The sequence below is a fragment of the Camelus dromedarius genome, chromosome 19 (genome assembly GCF_036321535.1).
Source record: "Camelus dromedarius isolate mCamDro1 chromosome 19, mCamDro1.pat, whole genome shotgun sequence".
NCBI classification, from domain to species: domain Eukaryota; kingdom Metazoa; phylum Chordata; class Mammalia; order Artiodactyla; family Camelidae; genus Camelus; species Camelus dromedarius.
Window position 1 is genome coordinate 8,563,437 of NC_087454.1, and position 22,389 is coordinate 8,585,825.

General features: G+C 49.2%; 2 protein-coding genes across 2 annotated transcripts in view; both read right to left on the reverse strand.

The window, feature by feature from the left end:
- The window catches only part of TBC1D7 (TBC1 domain family member 7), a 132,170-nt gene that overhangs the window by 37,168 nt on the left and 72,613 nt on the right, over nt 1–22,389 (reverse strand). The gene's annotated exons all lie outside the window — the stretch shown is intronic.
- Nucleotides 4,318–22,389, reverse strand: part of GFOD1 (Gfo/Idh/MocA-like oxidoreductase domain containing 1) — a 91,515-nt gene continuing 73,443 nt past the window's right edge. The window contains exon 2 of the mRNA XM_010980082.3: nt 4,318–11,343. Coding sequence (XP_010978384.1) covers nt 10,424–11,343 — 920 coding nt within the window. The 3' untranslated portion in view covers nt 4,318–10,423. The remainder of the gene's footprint in view (nt 11,344–22,389) is intronic.

Here is a 22,389-nt window from a genome sequence, read left to right on the forward strand (position 1 = left end):
AGAGTAAGAATCATGCAAAAGCTGTTTCTGCCAGACTCAGGGGTTCTCAACTTTTTTGTGCCTTGTATATCTTTGGCAGTCTTGTAAGTCGATGGATCCCTTTTTGGAATAATGTTATAATTTAATGACATTTGGAATAATGTCATTAACCTCCAGGAAAATGTTTTCAAATGTATAAAATAATACACATATGACTATAAGGTAGTGAATTATATTGCTATACAGGTACCTCTAAATTTTTTAAAGTTGTGATAGGGCAGTGTATGGGCTTTTTACTGAAGTATTAAATAACAAGATCTGGTTGTAGTCTAATGATTTCCATAATTTTAGAGAAGTCATGAGTATAAATGATATTTTAAGATATCGGCAAAACCAGTGATGAGATCTGAAGATATATGTGATTCCTATTGGTGATAAAGTCACAGATGCCACTAATCCACCTGTGACTTGATGCCACAATTGAAGAAAATGCTGAATTTCAGTTAGAGTTAGTAAAAATTAAGATTTTTGTTTGTTAGTTTTTTTCTTTCGATCCAACTTCAAAGACTGCCTGGAATTCATATTCTGGCCCAACTGAAGGATGAAGGGAGTGTTGAGTGGACAAGGAGAGCTTCAAGGTGGGAGCGGGAGCAGGCTGGGAAGGGATGTGGTCCAGCATAGCAAAGGCAGAGGTACCCGCCTTTGTTTCCAAGCAAGGATGAGGAAGCAAGTCAGATACAACCCACACTCAGTGATCAGGAAAACAGGCAGGGAGGCGCTCATCAGATGACCTCTGTTTGGATGAATGGATAAATGAAAGCAAGAGGTTATTGTCAACAAGGGGAAAAACCTGAGTGTCACAGCAACCCGATGAGATCGGGGACAGAGCTGAGGACTGAGCGGGGGGTCCAAGGCAGCAAGCCACGGCTGGATGCGGCTAGGGAGCACCTCCTCCTGCTCCCCGAGGAGAGTGCCTTCAGAAATGCTCTCGGCAAGAGGAGAAAGCAGATTGAGTGATGGCCTGGTGGGCGGGGTCCCTGAAAGCTGAGGAGGGTGAGACATCCTGTGTGTGGGAAAAAATAAAGGCTATCTGGCAGATTCCTGAATGTGTCCCCAGGGGGGACGAGCAGACAGGGTGAAATGGAAGATGTAGAATCCTTGAACACGTCAGGTTTGGGAGGGGGAAGGGACTGCAAACAGCAAAAGCAACAAGAAAGGAGGAGGGGACCCAGGGCGCACTCGGAGTCTGGTGCTCATTTAACACAGAGGGTCGTATGGAAATTTTCCCAGCAAACGCCGACGGTTTGATCGCTTTGAACAGCTCTAGAAGTGAGTCAGCCCAGCTCTTCCAAGTTCCTGTAAGAATTCCGCCCTCGTGCTTTCTCGTCTTCTCTCCTCCTCCTCCAACAAGCTGTTCTCAGCACACAGATAAGGCTGTCAGCCGCAGAGGAGCCACGTCTCAGGTGTCTCACGTAACACAGTTATCTCCAGAACCTTCCACATCTTACATGCGTGCCTCTGGTCTTCTACCTGTTTCCCTCCGCTCGTCTTTTTACCCTTGGCAGGAATGTCCACTCTTGCTTCTGCCTCATGTCCCTGCTGCCACCCCCCATGACCCCAGTTCCTTCTCTTTTTGCTCCCCATCACTTCCGCCCACTCGCCTCCTCAGTGAAGCAGATGTTTTAGCTCCTCACAGCAGGGCTGATACCCGATACCCAGTTATTCTTCCCCGGCTGGCTCTCTCTTCTGCTTCATGGTAGAAACCTGAGTACTCAGCCCAGCACACTGAAGAGGGACTGAGGCCCCAGCCTCACCTGTTAGCTGCCACATCCCAGACAAGCAGCCTCAGAAGACCTAGAAAGACAGCAGGGACTCTGGCCTTCCTTTCCGCCTCTATATTTTCACCAGCTATTCTGTCTGTTTGATCTTGGTTTTAAGGAGCCTAGAGTGAGTCACTATTCCCAAGGCAGCCCCAAACAGCTTTGGTCTGGCCTGATTTAGACCCCTCAATGCTCCCTAAAAGGGAGTCAGTGACTTGGTGGGGTTCAAGGCTGAGGACAGCCTAGGGCCTCATGGGCTTCATGGTCACGATCCCCATGGCCCTCTTAGGTTCCTCCTCCCAGGGCATCCGGCTTCCAAGGGGCTGATGGCCAGTGATAAATGGGTCAGAGACAATGGGACTTACATACATGTGCCTCCCAGGTTGTAATTCTGGGATTGAGCCCCACCAATGTACAAATCATCTACCAAGAAAGAAATGCATCTATAACTGCCCAAGAAGTTACTCCTAAAGTTAGTCTTTCATTTTTACTCATGGCCAAAAGGAGAGTTTTGTTTGACCTAAGATGGTTAGAATATGGGTAACATTAGGAGAGAAAGGGGTTCCCATCATTAGGATATTTGGGAGCAAGTCCAATAACCAACTTAGAAGTCCATCTAGTAGAGGTGTGGTTGGACCACAGTGGTGCTGCAAAGACTGTCCTAGCTCAAGTCATCTCTCAAGAATTTACCCAGCAGATGGAGACTCAGAGATAGGATTCAAGAGGGAGCCTGAACTTGAATGAACAAGGCAAAGAATTCTGAACATTTTGCATAAGCTTCTTCATAGAGGTTTTGGCTAAAGTAAGCTGTAATGCTGTCTAGTTGGTCATGACAAGGCTCACATGCTATCAAGTGCCTTTTTTCTATTTCTGTGGTTGTCACTTCTCGGCCAGCCTTCCGCAGGGAGCACTGCTCCTGACAAAGGCATGTGGAGACTGCCTAGGACAATCAAGGCAGAGGGATCTTTTCTCAGGCAAGATTCAGGTAAGTGTGGGTTCATAAAATGGGAGCATACAACTTATAGAGTGAGGTGAAATTATTTTTCTATGCAAAATTCTGCATACTTTGTACACGTATAGTCCATTCTCATAACAATTGTAGCAGTCATTTTATTTTTCCACAAAAGGTGCTAAAATGCTTAAGACAAAAGCAGCGGGAGATAAAACCAGAAAATGGTCATGCATGTGTGCGCACACACATGCACGTGTGTGTGGTGGGGCAGGGGCTGAGGTAGCTAGGCACGGGAGGAGACAGATTTCTCTTCATTTGACCCGTAAACTACAACCTCAATGACTCGCAATGTAATTGCAACTGTTCTTTGGAAACCGCAGTCCAGAGACTATGAAAGCAATGCGATCATATCCTGTGATTTCGTAGGAGGCAGCATAATCCCTGGCTTATGTAACAGGAAATGAGCCTAAATTGAGAGGAACCAGCATCACCAAGAGATTCCAAATCTGCGAAGGAACATCTAGCTCCTGGATTGAAAATATACATAAGTGCTTAGGAAAGTGATGTCTTCCATGAGGGTTTGGTTCCCAGACCACTCTGCTGGAAGAAACTCAGAGGACCGGACCCCACGGCAGCCACGTAATACATTTGGGCAAGTGAGGCGTTCAGCTTTGACAAAGTGTTCTCTCTCACTGCCTTCTTCAGTACTGAGCTTAGACTTACTACAGTGTCATAAGGTTCAGAATGTTATAAGTGCATCGTAATAACCCATGTGAACGCAGGAGTTTGCTGCAATTTTATTGCCTTAACAGATGGGCTGCGTTCTGAATGCATTAACATCATGACTTGCTCATGAAGGAATGAATCACGGAATCTCAGCTTTTGTTTTCTTCTTCCTGAGTCTAAACTGTTTTTAAGTGAACGGAAAGCATGGACCAGAAGAATTACCTACGTGCGTTCTTTAAGACAGCAGATGGTGGAAAGGAAAGGCCAGCCCATCCTCATTCATGCAAATTTGAAATTCGGCTGAGCTCAGTTCTAGATGGTTGCTCTTAAACACTACTAAGAACGAAGTAAGCAAAGATGCTCTTGAAAATAGTCAGCTGAGCCTGTTAGAACACGTCTTGCAGAGCTTGGTGGGTGGTATTAGGTCAAGATCTTGAAATAACAGAGAATTCTAAAATTTTCTCCCCCAATCTAAAGTCTATGCTGTCATCTTCTTGTTTGTTGGGACCAGACTTTCAACCACCCAGACACACACACACACACCCCCCAAATGGCCTTATACAGGTTATCTCCCCACCATTTCCACATTTTCAAAATGAGGCTTTGAACCAGATTGCTCTAAATTGCCTCCAGTTCTAACATCCACATCTACATGTATCTACAATCAAAAAGAACAGCTTCTCCCATGCTAGATACATACACACAGACACACACACACACCCTGGATGCTCCACCATCATTCCCACCCCATTCTTGCTTCACATCCCATAAACTGGCCAGGTACCTAACTCATCAGATGGAGCACCCTCTAATAAACAGGAAAACAGCTGGACTCGTATCTTCTCTTCAATATTTATTTGGTACTTCCATTCCTTTATCCAACCAACGCAAATTGAGGACAGCAGGAAGCCAGGTTTGAAGTGGTACAGGCCAGTGGGTGGAATGATGGTAACCACAGCCCCCTGAGCATCGCAGAGGTAACAGCAGGCATCTGCTCTGGGCCGGGGCACGGACTGTCCAGCCCGAGGGCCTGGTAGGGAAGGCCGCCTCCCACAGCAATGTGGCCTTTAAAACACTAAGAACAGTTGCATTCATTGTCTTTTTTTGTTTTGCTTTAATAATTAAAAAAACCCCAAACCTTCTATAATTTATAAGCTATTTTTTTGCTATCACATTATATATAAAATATAGACTCTGTTTACTTTATAACACACATCTTTTGCCCTTGATAAATAACTCTTTAAAATATCTAGTATACATGCCTTGACTTTTATATATGTTTGGTTTTATACATATACATACATATATATACTCATGTTTGTAAAACACAATAAATATATACTCGACGTTGACAATCAAACAAATGCAATTTTGGTTAAAAAAAAAAAATGAAGTACAGTAAAAGCACCAGGCAACAAACAGAAAGCCATACTTGCTAGAAACTTCCCCCTCCCCTGGGCAAGGCACAGGGCGGAATACTAAATTCAGCTGGATGCCTGGCAGGGGTCGGGGTGGGGGTGGGGGTGGCGGACAAGAGTAGGCAGGTCTCCTGCTTGTGTTTTCTTTCTGAGCCTCGGACTAGAATCACAAAGAATCCCATCAAGTTTATGAGGAACAACTACGGGGAACATCCAACAACATAGCCTTTGTGATGGCTGCGGGGCACAGCAGAGACCTGGATGGACGGGGAAGGACAGATAGCTGGCACCAGACTTAGTCTGTGGGCCCTGCTCACACCCTCCCAGACAAGCTTTTGACTGCCACGCTAAGCATGGAGCCACTGCATGTGACATGGCCTCGTGATGACTCTCCTCACTGCTGGCGTAAACAGAAAGGGGCAACAGATTCGAGAGCATTCAGTAGTGCAACACTTTAGGAGCCTGACTGAGCCAGCCGCTTGGGTAGCCCTCCCAAGAACTCCGGCAAATAGGGACTGTGTCTCGGGGAAGGAAAGGTCGGTAGGCCACCAGCTGCTGCTGCTAACTGGTGTAGCTACTCGGATAAGGTCTTGGCTTCACCTCCAGGCTATGATGAGACCACTGTGCCCATCACCTCTTTAAGCAGCAAGAAGGTCTTCACTCCTCTTGGGAGACATCCTGAAGCACTCCCCACCTGCCCACTTCTCTACCCCGGGGTGGGGTGGGGCAGGGCAGGCTGGGGGGGCCTACGGGCTGCAGACAAATACAGCTTTTCTTTCATTACCTTCCTATCCCCAAAAAGGAACTGAAATGCAGGGCTCTGAGAGTTGATCAAAAAAACAACAACAAAGCTCCCCAGTGTTGTGGCCTCTGCCCTATAAACTTCTGGATTTGGACGGCCGGAAAAGTGGGTGGCGGGGAGGGCAGGGGCCCTAAGGGAGTCAAGGCCTAGATCTGATCCGGGAGAGGGGTGGGGGCCTCAGGAATCCCAAAGGTGGACATCTGCATATGTGCCCTCCACCCTGGCCAAAGACAATACAAATTAGAGACTGTTGTTCACATTACAGTCACAAGGGGAAATTTTAAACAGCTAGTTTTCTGAGTCCTCTCAAGACATCATTGAGTTTCTTAAAAAAACCAAAAAAAATTCAGCTGCAACAGCTCAGGTCCACTGCAGGTCTGAGTTCTAAATGCAGCTCTTCCATCAACTAGCTATGGGACCTCAGACGAGTCATCGCACTTCTGTGGGCCTCCCGCTCCCCATCTGAGAGCTCTGAAGATGCTGTGTGAGGCAGGATGGGATCTTAGAGTCAGAAAACTGGAATTTTAGTCCTGGCTCTACCGCTCTGAAGCGGTGTGACCTTGGTCGTCACTTAACATCTTCGGGATGTAAAAATAAAGGAACTGAACATATTGATTGGGCTCTGAAGTCCCTTCAGATGAAAATAGATTTACCTTCTCCCCAAGGTACCCTTAGCAATACTGAATCCCCACCCCACAGCCACCAGAATAAAAGCAATGCAATCAGAAACCTATTTTATGACCACAGGTCAATTTCCACAGCTGCAGCTACGAGACACGATGAAGACTTAAGAGAGTCTACAGGTAGAAACACAACGCACAGCTCAAATCTGAGTCCCAAACAAATGAACTTTAGGAGCCCCATTCCCTGAGAAAAGCCATTTTCCTATGTTATACTCAGACCAGCAAGAGCAAAACCCAACCGTCTACAATAATCGGCCAACAGTGTTTTGAAACTTCCCAAATCTGCAGTTTGCTGCATCACCTACAATCAGAATCAACCCACGAAGTTGGTTCTAAAAGAAGCTGAGTGACATTCCCCTTTTGGAAGGGGAAGAAAAATCGACTCTTCTATATGCAGCTCAACAAGGAACCTTCTGGCAGAACATCAAACGTGGCGTCCTGCTCAACGGGAAGGTGCCGACAGTGGCAGAGCGGAGCCCCACGCAGGTCACTCTGAGCTCTAATTGCTGTTGCTCCATAGACCCCAACAGGGTTCCACCAGGAGTGCTTCCCTGCCCCGCACGGAACTGGAGAAACTCAAACCTGGGAGGCAGCGTGGTTTGGAGGCGAAGAAAGGTTTGGGATTCAAGTGACCCCTCCTCTACTTAGTAGTTCTGTGGCTCTGGACAAATTACTCTTCCTCTCAGCCCCCATGTTCTCGCGTGTAAAATGGAACAACCCACTACTATGGAGTTGTTTTTATGGATTAAGTGAGAGACTGTACTTAAAACACCCCGCACACAGTGGAAGGTCAGGACATGTGGGAGTGTGGGGAGTATTTAGATGGATCCCCGCAGACAGGGCAGGGTCTGGGAGAAGATCATCTTCAGCTGGAGTCAACCAAGACTGCCCTTAGAGGCTAGAGGTACCTGCTACCAGGTAGGCTGAGGAGCGTCCCCTGCCGTGCCTCTGCCGTCGGGGGCAGAAGTCGTAAGGAAGCTGACAGTGGTCCTGGACTCTCTCCAGAAGAAACCTCAGAGCATCCAAACCTTCTAAGCAAGCACGGAGCATTCCCAAACCCTTGTGGGCACCGGGTAAGAGCCTGACTTAGAATCTCAGAATCTGGAACATCAGCAGAGGCCACCAGTGGCAAACACACGATGATGGCCACAAAGCAGGGAAGGAGGGACTAAGTGTGATGCCCCTAAAATGGAGACTCCATTACTCCAGGTCCCCAAAACACAATCAATAAGGCAGAAAGGGGCTGATCACTCCCAAGACTCCATCTGAGCCCAAATCCTTCTGATGGTACCCAGTCCCCTGTGGGGGACTGTTAGGGATGCTGGGCCGGAACAAAGTCCTTCTGTAGAATGTTGCTGAAAGCTTGAGATTTCTGCTGTACCTTGTGGCTCCCAATCAAGTCTTTGCAAGTAGTAGGGCAGGGGCCAAAGGGGCACCAGGGAACCCATTTACTATAGTTTTTGTTTTTTTCAAAAATGAACTATCTAGGTCTTGTCTTCCTCTTGTCCCTGCCTCTACCTACCACATGCATTTCAGCAGATAAAATTTGAGAACACTTACTAAAATATTTTCATGCTTCTTTTAAAGAATATATATTCTTTCTCTATACCCCAGCCTCAAGTGAGAATTTTTATTTTAGACACTAAATATTTATCACAGAGCTCAGAGATCTTTTAGGGGAAAAAAACTCCCAAGTATTTTAGTTAAGTACAGAAACAGGAATATCCCTACTTAGATTATAAATGACTTAGAAAAATGAGACCCACAGAGTCACTAGTTTCCTTTTTCTTCATCCTTAATCACAGCCTTTGGGCTAGCTAGGAAAATAAAAATTATTTCCACTCAATTTCCACAAAAGCTATTTATCTAGAAAGGAATTTAGGACAATCTGAACCAAAACAGTCCATGGCATGACCCTCTGCTCAAACTGTTACTGGGAGACTTCCATTCTACCAAGTCTCTAGTTTTGAACTGATAGCTACAAAAGCTGGCACGCTGATCATGAACTTTGCCAACAGCACAGGGACCTAACGTACAATGGTGAGTTTCAGCTGACTAACCTCAGCATGTTGCAGTGAGGCCCCAGGAAGCAAGGTCATTCCTTCTGGGAATGTAATCCTTACTCCTCTGTGTGAGAGAATCCCAACATCCCCGTGGTGTTGGGGCTTGACCACGCTGCACCCTCGTGCACCGACCTAGGGAGGAGGAGGGAGGCTGCAACTGACCAGACTGCTCAGTTTCAGGTTTTGCTCTGAGAGCCTGGGGGTGCCCTCTGGGCCCCTTAAATTCTCTTCCAGGCCTCCTGCCAGCCGTCTGAAAAGAAGCTTAAGCCTCACTTGTGTGCCAAAGACAACAGTTGGATTTCTGTGACTGTAAACACACACTATGTAGATTTACAAGTAACAGTCTCCACACTGACCTTGACAAATGTCCTATGGGGGAGAGGAGGGGTGAAGGATTAAGAAAAGAGAACAAAAGTGTAATTTCCCATTTTCAAAATGTATTTGACTTGGGCTTTCTTTTTGGTTTGAATTTTTAAGAGTGATTTCTAGTAACACTGGTGATAGTGAGCATTTATCAACGTGTGTGTGTGTGTGCGTGTGTGTGTGTGAGTGAGTGAGTGAGTGAGAGAGAGAGAGTGTGTGTGTGTGTCCAGTGAGTCCCTTCCGCACTGCCTGCTCCAAGCCTACAGTTATAAGCAGAGGGTGACAAGACAAGAGAGACAGGAGACCAAGGGAAGGAAGATTTTTTTTTCCTACATTAGGCTTTTCAAGCCTACGTGAAGTATACACATCAGAGGGCTTTGAAACCCTATTTAGAAACACTGAAAATGATATTCCTTGCTGGCCTTTTAATACCTATTCAAAATTTTTCAGGTGTGTGATTCATGAAAGCAAAGGTCAAAGCTAAGGAAAAGAGCCTTGACTTTTATTTATTTATTTACTTTTTAAGGGAAGAGGATTATATCTGAGTAGACCTGAAGATTTCCCTTTTTCAATCCACAAGGCTGGGGAATCTCCGAAGAGCCCTTCCCCAGTTTCCTAGGAGAGCCTGGGCCTGGGATGGCTCACTCTCTGCTGCTGGGGAACCGTCACTGCCACCCGGGTGCGCACAGCTGCCCCCAGTCCTGGAGACCAGCACAGAGCAGGCCCTCAAACCCCAAGCTCCTGCTGTCTCCTTGGCCCCTTCAAAGGACAGCCTCCCCACCCCAGTACCCGGCCCCTCTTACCCTCCACCCCATCCCACGGGAAATAGTTACACGGTGGCTCCTCGTGGGCTTTTCGCTGCTCACAAATCCAAAGGGACATTTTCCTCTCTGCCTCATCTGTCTGGGTGCAGGGTGTACCCTTGCTCTCTCCTTTCGGTTCAAGGGAACCCCTCCCTCTTCTTGTGGTTCCTGGCATTCCCACACCCCACCTCAGGTCAGAAGGGCAAAAAGTCAGTGAGGAAGGCACGCCCTCCTGCGTCCTGGGAGGAAGACCAATCAATCAAGAAAGCTACACACTTTGCTACCAAGTACTTTCTCCTTCAGACACTAAGTGGCTTCCTGGAATCTGAACTTTCTCGTTAGCCGCTGCGCCCCCACCTCTCCCCAGACCCACAGGCTTGCGTGGACGTGTGAAGATGTGCCAACTGAGCTGCCACTGGATACAGGGCCTTGACCTCGCAGGAGCATTTGGCTTGCAAAGGAGGCCAAGGTGTCGGGGAGGGACGAGGTGCAGAGGACCGCAACCCCGCCCCGCCCCACAGTGAAGGGCAGCAGAGGCAGCTGAACCTCCTCTCTCTACGCAGGCGCCAGCAGGGACGACCTCGGAGCAGGCCCTCTGAATACCCCCAGGTACTAGCTCAGCCCTGCAACAGTCTTGTTTGGGGGGGGGGGCCTCACCTGGGCAGGAGCTCGGTCTCCCAGATGCCATTTTCTCACACCGCCTTTCCCCTTCCCCGTCCCCACACTCCTCGAGGCCGCCTGTCCCCCTGCCCTTTCCCACTCTCCCGGCCCCACGGGGGACCTAACCAAAGTCGCGCTGGGTCCCCGTTCCTTGCTAGCAATACAGGGACATCCTGCTCCGGCGCATGGCCTCGCTGATCAGGTACGCGGGGCTCAGCTCGGGCTCCTCCGTCATGACAGCGATGTTCTGCCACTCGCCTGTCTGGCTGGACCTCTTGATGGTGTCCACCACGCACAGGGCGTACAGGCAGTCGTCGAAGGTGGCGGCCATGGTGAGCGGCCGCCCGTCCCACGTGCGCCGGTCGTCCTGGTCCTGGAAGGCCTGGCGCACCGCCTGCATCATCTTGATGGTGCCGCGCAGGTAGGGCGAGGGGATGTCGCTGAAGGCCTTCTCGGGCAGCAGGGAGTTGCTGACGGGCGTGGCGTCCTGCACCAGCAGCTCCTGCTCCGGGGAGCTGTTGCGCTGCCCATACAGGTCCGTGCCCACCGCCAGCAGGCGCCCGGCCGAGCCCACCACGGTCACGTCCTGCTTGAACTCTCCGGGCACGTTGAAGTTTAGCGTGACGGTGCAGCACACCCCGCCCTCCAGCACCATCTGGAAGGTGCAGAAGTCGTCGCTGGTGATCTGGCGGATGCCCTTGATGTGGTCGGTCTGCTTCACGAAGGTCTTGAGCAGCCCGTGAACCTTGACGGCCTTCTGGCCGGTGAGGAAGGTGAGCAGGTCGATGATGTAGGTGCCCACCGAGTGCAGGCCGCCGCCGCCCATCAGGTCATCGCAGCTCCAGTTGTACTTCTTGCCCAGCAGGCTGCCGCCGTGCACCTGCACCTCGCACACCAGCAGCTCGCCCACATAGCCCTCCTGGATGAGCTGCTTCATGCGCACGAAGGCCGGCAGGAAGCGCAGCACGTTGCCCATGATGCTCATGAGCTTGGGGTAGTAGTGGGCGGCCGACATCATGCGGAAGGCGTCCAGCGGCGTGGCCGTGCGGTCGCAGATGACGTTCTTGCCGATGCCTGCGGGCGGGAGGACAAACAGTACATCAGGGCCCTGGCGCCGAGACAGCGACAGGGGGCGCTGTGGCCCCCGGATGGGAACTTACTGACGGACCCAGACCAAACTAGGTACCCTTTTTACAATTTAGAAACATTTTATAACGCCTTTTATTTATACAAAAATAACACTTGGGTCCAATTATTTAATTTTAGTATTAAACCATCGGCATTGATTTCAATATTTATTTATTTTCATACATTTAAATAGTCTATTTTAATATTTTTAAATGAATGTACCAATATCAAATGTTTTAATTTTTTATTTATATTAATCTATAACATTTTATATACAAATGTATTTTACTTGTAATAATATATTCAAATATAAATTTTAAAATATATTTAAAATATTTAAATATGAGTTCTATTAAAGTATACAATATAACTTTTCACATACAAAATATATTTTATTAAAAGTTATCTTACACAGGAAATGTTTGACATGTTTTATTTTATATGTAAGATATAACTTATTAAAAAGACCATATGTAGAGAATAGTGTCTTTATCTGGACAGAACCAGAAGACATAAGCTGAAATCATGGCCAAGGAGAGTCTGATTAAGTATGAGGAAGAATGTCTTCATATCCTTCAAAGGTCTAAGCGTTTAGCCATCTTCCCCATAACCATCAACAAAGGATTGTTTTTTGAGTGTTTTCTTGCTTGTCTGTTTTGCATTATGGATTAGGACTGGCAGTGGTCACAGATGTGTGTGTTTGATGTTCTCCTGCTCCTTAGGCCAAGAGCAGATATTCCTTACACCTGAGGGGTGGGCAGTGGCCCGACCCTCACCTGTCCTCACGGTGGGGTTTGGTTCCTTTGGCAACGGAGCTGAGGCCAAATAAGAATTCGGCTTATGTGCTGACTGTACTGGGTGCACACATTACAGGTAGATGGAAACCCTTTCAGAGACTGCGTAGTTCTGGGTCAGGAGACAACAAAGCTGAGGGAAGGCGAGTGGCAGAGAATGAGAAAAGGATTTATTCCAAGGTAAAGCCAAGAGTCAGGGAAGAAAAACAACTCAGCTGAACCTGGAGAAACAGCCAAGTGGAACTCAAAAATATAAAAAAAATAGTCTCTACTGTCTGGTCATGTTCTGCACGTAGGCCCTCTTATGAAGAGCTGAGCGCTTGGCCACAGATGAGGGACATGCCACAGGGGAAATGGGGTGATAAGACATGCGCCCATCCCAGCTATCCTGACCATGGATGGGCACTCGACTTGTCAAAACCCATGAACACTCCCAGTAAGCTGAGCTCAGAGGGTTTGGTGGAAGTCCTGCACCTGTGGGTGGCCATCCAGTGGAGATGCCTGGACAAGGCTACGGACACGTGGCACTATCATTTCCCCTCTGGAGAGCTAACCAGAGCTGGCTGAGCAATAGAAGTGGTCAGCACAGACTGGAGAAAATAAATACAGTCAATGGCTGTCAGTTTCCACGGGCACATCTAATTCTGGCCCCAGTGAAAGGCCTGGAGCCCACACAATGACCACATCTCCTGGCCTCTTCTACACTGGCAGAGCTGGGCTGGCTTTCCTGATAACCATGAGTGAGCAGTAAGAGCACTTTAACTCTGAGCAGCCAAGTGAAGGGATGGGGAAACACTGGTGTGTTAAACCGAATGTGCCGGGCACCCATGTAAATATGTTCTGAGAATATGGCCCTATCGGCATGAGGTTCATGTAACATGGGCTCATGTTGGCAGGAGCAGATTTATATGTGAACAGATTGGCAGGTCATTGTAGGTACAGGTGACAAATACTACCAAAACCTGCCTCCCACCCGATGGATGTAGGCTGTGACCCTCTTATATCTAATTCATAGTCTGCAAAACCAGCACCCAACTGCTATCGTCTTAATACACTCTACTGGTCGTGTTCATGACACATGAAAAAGAAGTTTATCTTTTTCTCTTATAAACACTGTAAGATAAAATAGTAAGAGAAGAAATAGAGAAAAACAGTTCTCTCCCACTCGGTATACCCAAAACAATATCGCAGGGGCAATTCTTTGAAGCGCTGTAGATGAAAAGATACTGAAGAAAGCTCTAGACTCCCTTTCCAGAAAAACACAGCATGGCTTCCCCCAAGGTTCTAAGACCCAGGCATCTCTTCCTCCGGGCTATTTAAGTATGTTATGGTTCCAAGCATAAAGGCTGGGCCGTTTTATTTCTTAAGTCTCCACCATTCCTGCAGCGCCTAGAGGCGTGCCCTGAGTGTGCAGGAACCCAGTGTGCCTCACTGCCTGGCCGCACCACTCTGCCCGCAGTCCTTTGCAACGTCCACACTTTACAGGCGGGTCTTGACAACATATTAACACACAGTATTTTCAAAAGTCAAAAGAGACTTCTAGGAATCTCTCATACAGAAATCATCTAAAATGTAGGCACGGCTTACCCAAAGATGCCTCTCAGTGCATTATTTATTAAAGTGAAAAGCTGGGAGTGTTGCAAATGCCCAACCATAGGAGAATGGGTAAGTAGGCTGTAGCCCAGCCGTATAATGGAATATTGTACAGCCACTGAAAATGATGCTTATAAAACCTTTTTAATGGCAAGCAAGATGATCATGAGGTCATGTTAAGTGAAAAGGGCTCTATTCATAGACATACTATGATCTCAGCTCTCTCTTAAGAAGACAAAAGAAGAGGAAAAAACCCCGAAAGGGAACAGCTCAAAATGTTTACAGTAGTTAATTAATAGGATTAGGACTCATTTTTCTTTTCTTCACTACTTTTTTCCAGATTTTCTAAGTGTCTTTCTACTTTTATGGTCAGCAAAACATGACTTTTTCTCTCAAGCTCAAAGGAGACATGAAGAGCTCATGTGATGGCAGAAGGGCCCTCCGAAGCCTGGGGCAGGCAGGTCCTGGCCCAGCTCCTGCCCACCCTGAACTTGTGACGCTTCGAAGGCTCAGGCTACATTGCTACGTCTTTCTGCTCCAGCTCCTCAAGGCATCTTCATGATTCTGGTGAAGGCCAGGGACCCTCTCCAGAAGATGCTATTCACACATACACACAACACTTTACCCACATCCCAAGCCGGTGCACCGTCCCCTCATGGTCTGAGGAATGGGCATCTCCATGGTAGATGCTCCTGGAAGCCCATATAACATATTGTCAAAAATAATATAATGCTTCCAGCTTCAAAGGAACCCAAAATGCAGAGCTAGCAGGCCCTTCACAGATGTATAAGGCAGAGTCTGTCTTCTCCTTGTTCTACACAGATTTCCCTCAAACCTCACCTCTGTGGGGCTTCTGCAAAGCCCACTCTGCGAGCCACCCCTCCCCCACCTCCCTGCTAAGATCCTTCGGTTCTCTCGCTCAGCTTTTCCACCCAAATCTGCCCTTCTGAAATACCCAGAACCCGAAACTCCAGGGGTCTTAACAGCGTGACAAGAATCAAGGGCTTAGGCTAAAGGAATACAATTCTAATTGTGGACTTGCGGTCATCAGATAGCATGTGAGTGTGCGTGCATGTGTGTGTAGGTGCATCAGTGTGGCACAGAGCACCCCCTCACCCCTAAAATCACAGGGACGTGCACTGTCTGCACAGAGGGCTGACACAGCCCACAGTCGGGGGTATCACATGCCATTGAATATATGCAAGGATTTTTCCCAAAGAAATCAGTCAGCTTCCAAATCGCCCTGTCAGCCCAGCCTTTGGGACTGGTTCTCCAGGAATACCATAGGGCTTTGGTGTCTTCATGAATTTCCTGTGGCCTATCACCACGCCTTTCTTGCCACCGCCAGAGAAAGTACTGGAATGGGCTCTTTAGAGAAAAGCTCTCTCTCTCCATTTTGTGCTGGAAAGGAAATAATAGGGGCACCCCCCCACACACACACACATGCCCATGGCTCTGAGATTCCTTTGATATGAAGGTAAGTAGACTCTACCAGGGAGATAGAGACGGGAGAGGGCAGGGAGAGGCGCAGCCGTGGCAGACTCCTAATGGGGGAAATCACCACCCTCGTCTCCGCTCTGGAAACCCTAGGAGGACAGCCTGTACACTCTCATCGCTGGGTGCACAACCTTACCAAAAGGACAGCAGGGCTGTCTCTATTGCCCTGCATCCATCCATCTCTCAGAGAGCAGCATGGCACACGCTCCCTTGAGGCTTGGGGTTCATATTCTCTTGGGGCCAGATGCATTCTCCTCCTAAGGCAAAAGATCCCACACTTTAGGGCCTCAATCATAGAGAAAATCATATGGCAGAGAATCAAGCAAAGAGACCTGAAACATATGGACTTGATTTCACTTCCAATAAACAGGCTGTGTGAAATGGACTCACTGAGTGCCTGAGAAAAACGCCTTGCATGTTCTGCCAGAGCCCAGACATTTCCCCAGCAGTTGGCGTTTCAGCAAAGCAAGAGCTCCCTCTCCATAAGAGGGTGGGATCAATGCCTTCTCCCCCATGTCACGGAGCTGAGGTTGGGGAGAAAATGAGATTGATGGGAAATTTCTGGAAGGGAAAGTGCCACGTGCAAAGCAGTGGGCCTGCTCTTTGTTGGAAGCTTTTGCATTAAATCATTTCAGAAGGAAGTTTACCTCCCTCCTGAGACCCCTCATGGGGAAATGCAGACCTGGCCTCCTCCAGCACCTACTGAGCATGTGCTCTGTAAAGGAGCCCAAATCTCCAAGGCCCTTGGAGGCATCAGTGCCGTCGGGACTCAGGGAAGGAGTTTCCAAGCAACAGACCCTAAAGTCTGTTCAGGGAGCTATACCCCTCAGGGTCTGCAAGCTCAGGGTCTCTAAGCTGTGGCTGAGAACCCACCCAGATCTCTTTCCAGGGACCAGAGCTTTTATAGGGGCTGATACTCCACCCCGGGGGCCCCCCAGGAGCAGGAAAGGAACGGCCCATTAACACCTCCAGAGAAAGACACCTGCCCTCTGCTGTCCCACAGAGCATTGGTCCTCTCCTGCCCTTGATCAGGTAGGTTATCTCTGGGTACCTGGAGGATGGCTGCCGCCCCGCCACCAAAATCCTTCCCCAGCATCATCAGCCTGGAACTTCAAAGCCCTCTCTGCCAGCACATTTCCAATGACACATGCCCTTATCTAATCGATGGCGGTGATCTATGAGGCCAGGGCGACTTTCCCACCCATTCTCCCTGATTATTCCACTTGTGTTGACAGCCCCTTATCTCCTGAAAGCCAAAAAGGATGCTGGTTCCCTAGGCTGGCTTGCAGTGGTCCGGGCAGGTTGGCGGAGCCCCCACAGGAGGTCCCATCAGATACGGCTTCCTAGTTTTTCCTCCCATTCACACAGTGTAGAGAAGGCTTTCTCTGCATTTCAACCAGGAAACTCGTTCTCTTCCTTCATACTCCATTCCTTCAGCACTTCTGGGCTAGGCACTGGGACCCAAAAAATGAGTAAGAACGATGAATAGGAGCTCACAGTCTAGGAGAGGAGACCAACCAGGAAATGAGGGATTAGAGGACCTGACAGACTACAGGATCTAATAGAGGGATGAACCATGGGAGGGGCTGGCCAACCGACTTGCGTCTGGTAGAAAGCTCTGCCGGCAAGGTGACATTTGGGCAGGGTTCTGAAGCATGTGTAAGAGTTTACCTCTTCATTCAGAAGCTTCGGGTCCCATTTTAAAAATGGTCTAAAACGTGGGTGTTTAATCTGGGTCTGAGAAACCACTACAATGTGACTATTTACAAAAAGTGTGTATCCTGATGTTCAATGTTCTGAGGAAGAGGGTTGTTATAGTCTTAAAAGAGTCTTATCATTCAAAGGAGATCAAACAGGACTAGAGTTTAGAGGGAAGGAAAAATAAAAACAAGTCAAGACAAATCTCTGCTTTTAACAGAACTAAGTATCTGAATGGACAGGTCCAGCTCAGCCTCTTTCTTCCTTTATCCCCACTTCCATTTCTCCTTCCCCTGCCCTACCTCCCACCACACACCCCCCCCACCCAGAGAAGTGGCAGCATCAGCAGAAATGTCTTGTCAAAACCCCATCTCTGCCCCCAGCCCTTCTTCCGTAGAAGTTGGGAAGAGAGTCCCTTTGCAGAGATGAAATCCTTCATCTTCAGCCCCACTAGACCTCCTGACAGACAACTTCCCAACTCACATCGCTGACCTGATGTGGTCACAATAATTCTGATGTCATTTAAAATAGCAATGATGACCTTTCACAGGGCACTTACCTTGTGCCAGAAGAGGGTGCACATCTTACACACACTTCCATTTCTGTGTGTGCACAACCCCACGTGGCAGGTATGACACTATCCCCATCTCACAGACGTGGAAACTGAGCCCCTGAGAGGGTAAGCAACTTGCCTGCGGCTCCACAACTCAATGAGTGCTACCACTGGGATCTGAACCCAGAATGCCTGGCCCCAGAGCAAACCTGGTCTTCACTCCTGCACTCCTATGCCACCGGCCACCCTCGTCTTCCAGCTGGTTAGGTTATTCTCTGCACCCACATCTAAACTGTGTACAACACCCAGAGGTGACATCCACCTCCATGATACACGGTCCCATTCTTGTGGCACATACCCGCAGCAACACAGGAGGGCTCCCAGGAAGTGATGTGCGGTAGTGAGCACCAGAAACCAGGGTGGTGGGGGATGGGGTGCCTAACACTCAGCTGGGTGACCCCCCACCCCCACCCCGCCGAAAGTCTCAGAGCAACGTGATGAAGTTTCCATTCTAATGTCAAATTTCAGATGGAAACGGGTCAGGGAGACCCATATTTAGCTCCTTTTGTCAAGGCCCCCTGATGCCGGGCTCTGATAGGGGAGGACAACCAGAGGAAGACGGTCAGCAGGGCTAATGTGGACGGGACTGGATATGGAACTGAATTAGATGTTCAAGTGCTTTTCCATATCCAACCCACCCTTCAAGGCCAGCCCCATCCCACCGTCACTTTTCATGGACTCTCCCCCATGACTCACGCCTGTCATCCAGGCCCTCCTTCTGCACAGGAGCCCCCATCAGGAGTTAGGTTTTCTCAGATTGTTTCATGCATCATCTTACCGTTGAGCCTACACCATCCATAACGGGGACAGCACTCCTGAAACGCTTTTCATTCGGGGTTTCCTTACTGGTAAATCACACACATCTCCATCACTATGGCTTATACGTGGTGAGGTTGAGGATATGATGCTGGGAAGTTACCTGACAGCTCATTCCAGCTATTCCCCAGGAGAGAAAAGAAAAGCTAGCCACATCTAGCCCAGGGGAGTCCAAGAGCGGAGGTTTAGAAACAGCAGGTAGGTAGGCAGGAGCCAGAGCCCTTCTGGGCTAGTGGCAAGCGTCCCAGGTGGGTGGCCTGAGGCAGCTCCTGCCTGTAGACCCAAGTGAGAGGGGCAGGGAGGTGGGGAGAGGGCCCCTGGGAGAACAGAGGTCTGGGGTTGGATGCAGTGGCTGCAGTGGTCAGGGACTTGGGGACAGAAGAAAACAGCCAGAACCATGGGTCCTGCTGTGTTGGTCCCATATAGCCAAAGGACACCTGCTGCACCTTAGCAGTTGTTATTCTGGGGAGTGGCCTGGAACAGCCTCTCTCAAGCCTGCACCACCATCACACATCTGGACAAGCCAGGAGTCAGAGGCACCACCTGCATCCAGGGAACACAGCCAGTCGCACCAGCCACACTTGCCCCATAGAAGCAGCCACCTTCTGCACTAGAGGCAGGCAAAGGGCAGAATGCTGAACAACTCGGCCACCAGAGTCACCTAAAGGAGACCTAGCTACTTAAAAGAAAACGTAGGTGACTGGGTTGGGGAGGATGACCGGGTAGCTCCATTCCCTACCTTCCCTCCTAAGGGTGGGGCTCAGAACGGTGATCAGGATGGCTGCAGAGAAATAAAGAAACCTGTACTTCCTCTTCCTAATTGAAGTGGGAATTCTCGTCACACATCTAAAAGGGTGGGAGACTTGTGCTAGCTCCCAAAGCCCCCGCGTGGCCCCAGACAAAACCTCCGTCCCTGGTGGTCACTGCAAGTTTACACTCTCCAGAGAAACACCATCTTCACTCTATGTGTGCGTGAAAGACAAAAGACTTTAAACTAGGCAACTCCTCAAAAAAAAAAAAAGTAGGAAACCCCACTCAAGAGGGGTTATGCTTTAGTGAAGGGATCACAGGTATATTGACCCAGCAAATGTTTTTGTAAAAAAATCAGTATATTTCCCACAGTCTAAGCTTTTGGCCTCTTTTTTTTTTTATGGAAAGATCCAGAAACATTGGGTTTCTTCCCCCAGAGCCTCCTGCAAGACAACAATCAGTTGGAACTGAACGGTGGCCTCTGTAGTTGGGTGGTGTGGGCACCTCCTGTAGACCACAGGCCCCCCAACCCCCACAGCCCCTAAATCCTTCTCATGCTGGGAATCCCTCTGACTTCCTCTTTGGTCAACAGCCAGAGAGACCTCTGTGTCTTTAAAGGGCTCCTGTGATTAGATTAGGCCCACCCCACCCACACTGACCCTTCTTTGGCTGTATAACCAATCAAAGGAGTGACAGCAGGGGCAAAGGCCATCTTAAAATTACTCCAGCCCAGCTCCCTCATTTGCCTGTGAGCTCCTGAAAGCCCCGCCCAGAGGAAGATTTGAGTATTTTCCCAAGCAAAGTGCCTCAGACGTCCATCGACATTCCTTTAAAACCCCGCTTTGCTTCTATGTTCTTGTGGTAGTTTTTACTCCATCAAAGACTCAGCAAGGTACTCCAGGCTTTTTAAAACTTATTATAAATCTCCCCGTTACCACGGAGATTGTGTCCCCAATTCAGGGCTCCCTGTAGGCAGTGGTAATAGGAACAGAGCCGGGAAGGTGGCAGACTCCATCTTGGGAGTGAGCAGGAGGAAGGGAAGAGGAGCTGAAACTGCTGTGAATCTGCCAGGTGCCCGGGCTTCCCATCCCCTCAGCTGAGCATCACACTAGCATCGTTACCCCCTTTTGTCCAGAAAAGGGAGCGGAGGCTGGGAGTGACCACAATCACCCACAGTCACAGACACATGGCAGGGCCCGCTACGAATTCAGTTCTGAGATCCCAAAGCTTGACATTTTCCATTTTCCGTCCAGGGAATTGCTCTAGCGGGAGGGTGGAAGCAGAATTAAATCACTAGGCCTCAGAGGACCAGGCGGGTTAATAAAAGAAGCCCAAAGCCTTTGGGCCCCACAGGAGCCCAGCACAGAGTTGAGAAGTGATGCTGGAGGGCAGAGGCTGGATACTGCTTGGAGGGGGATGAGCCGGAAGTCAGGATGGGCTGGAGGCTCGACGTGGGAGAACCACAGTGACTGCTGTCCTTGAAAGGTAGATGTCCTTGCTCCTGTAGATGTCCTCTGTCCTTGTGGCCAGAGCAACCAAAAGAATATTATCAGGAAGGAGAGTGACTGGGGAAATGGGCCGCTGTGGTGACTGGTTCCCACAGACGAATAAGGAAGCCCTGCAAGGGCCCCAGGCGCCTGCCGTCCTAGCAGAAGGAATTGAGCGGCAGTGGGCTCGCCGCAGACTTCAGCTCCAAGAAGCAGTGTGGCAGCAGCAAAATCACAGCGGGGCCACACCACCACCTGCCTTGAGGCCCAGGAACGCAGGTCCCTGGAGGGATAAATACCTCGGGGTGGCCAGAGACCTGCCTGGAGAAAGGAAAGTAGCACCACGCTCCAGGCTTCCTCACCAAGAAACTATGGATCTCGCCCTTCAGCCAGAAGCTGGGGGAACAAACCAGCTGTGAGACCATCTTCAATTAAAAGGTGCAGTGTTTCTGGGGATGATCAGAGAACAGTAACCAAGCCCTCCAACGGCTGGGGGCAAACTGGAGCCAGGGCTGTGGATAATCATTAACAAACCACTTCCCAGAGCACTTCCACCTACATCAGCTACACATTTTAGACCACGGATGAGGTGTGGCGAGTGGTGGGAAGGTGGTGACGACTAGAAACAGAGAAGTCCCCGACAACTAGGTGTCTGTGTGTGTTTGGGGCAGGGTGGTGGAGACTTGTAACGTTCGGGGCTGCCCGGCACCTGCACCCCTTGTTCCTTGTGGGAAGCTCCCTGTTGTGTGAATACTGGTGGGAAGTACAGCTTCTTCTCACTACGGAAGCCAAGCCGGGGGTCACTTTCCCAGCAGCCTTTGCAGCAAAGGCATGGACACATCTGGGTTTGGCAACCAAGGATACCGCCTGGGCCTGACACAAGGAAGGAGAAAGGTGGCGAGTCCAGGCTGGCAGTGGGGGCAGCAACATCAGTTTTCAAGGGCTTCGGTGGCAGTGATGCCAATGACAGCACCTGTGGTTCAGGGCCAGTATCATCACAAGCATTGGGGTCTGTCCACATTGGGTGGGTTCCTCCGTGTGATCTGGACTGATTCCAGCTGCCAAGCCTTTCTTTGTTCCTCCTGTTTTCCAACCCCGCTCCCCACCACCTCCCCAACAGAAATGTTGGGGATGAATTAATGTCTTTTCAAATTTTTCCATTCTACTAAAATCAGTCAGGTAATTTCTGTTGTGGGCAGTTAAAATGCTTCTCGAGAACAATGGGTTTATGAGCTCTCTGGACTCTTTTCTGAAAAGATTGATTTGGGCACAGAAGAACCACTGAGGGCCTATAAATAAAGCAGCCCGAGACCCTGGAGGGACTTACTGGAAAGGGAAGTGGAATGGGGGTCGGGGGAAGTGGGCTCAAGTTCTGATTCTGGCACTGGGAGTTGTGTGACCTAAGCCATCTGACATCGAGAAAGCTCAATTCCCTTATTATAAAACTGGGATAACAAGACCTTCTTCAAAAGGCTGCTTTGAGGACAAAATGACACGTAGGTACCGTCCGACCCATGAAAGGTGTCTGCTCATGAATGTCTGCTGAAGTCAACAACGCTTCCAAATAAAAACTGCTCATGTCAGCTCTGAGAGCTACAAGAATTCAGAAGAGGTCAGGGCCAGGGAGGTAAGTACACCACAGTCCGGCAGTGGGTAAGGTACCAAGACTTGAAATTAAAATGGGTTCTAAGTCTGGCTTTGCCACAGATGCAATGTGCAAAAACCATCTGTGAAATGGGGCTGA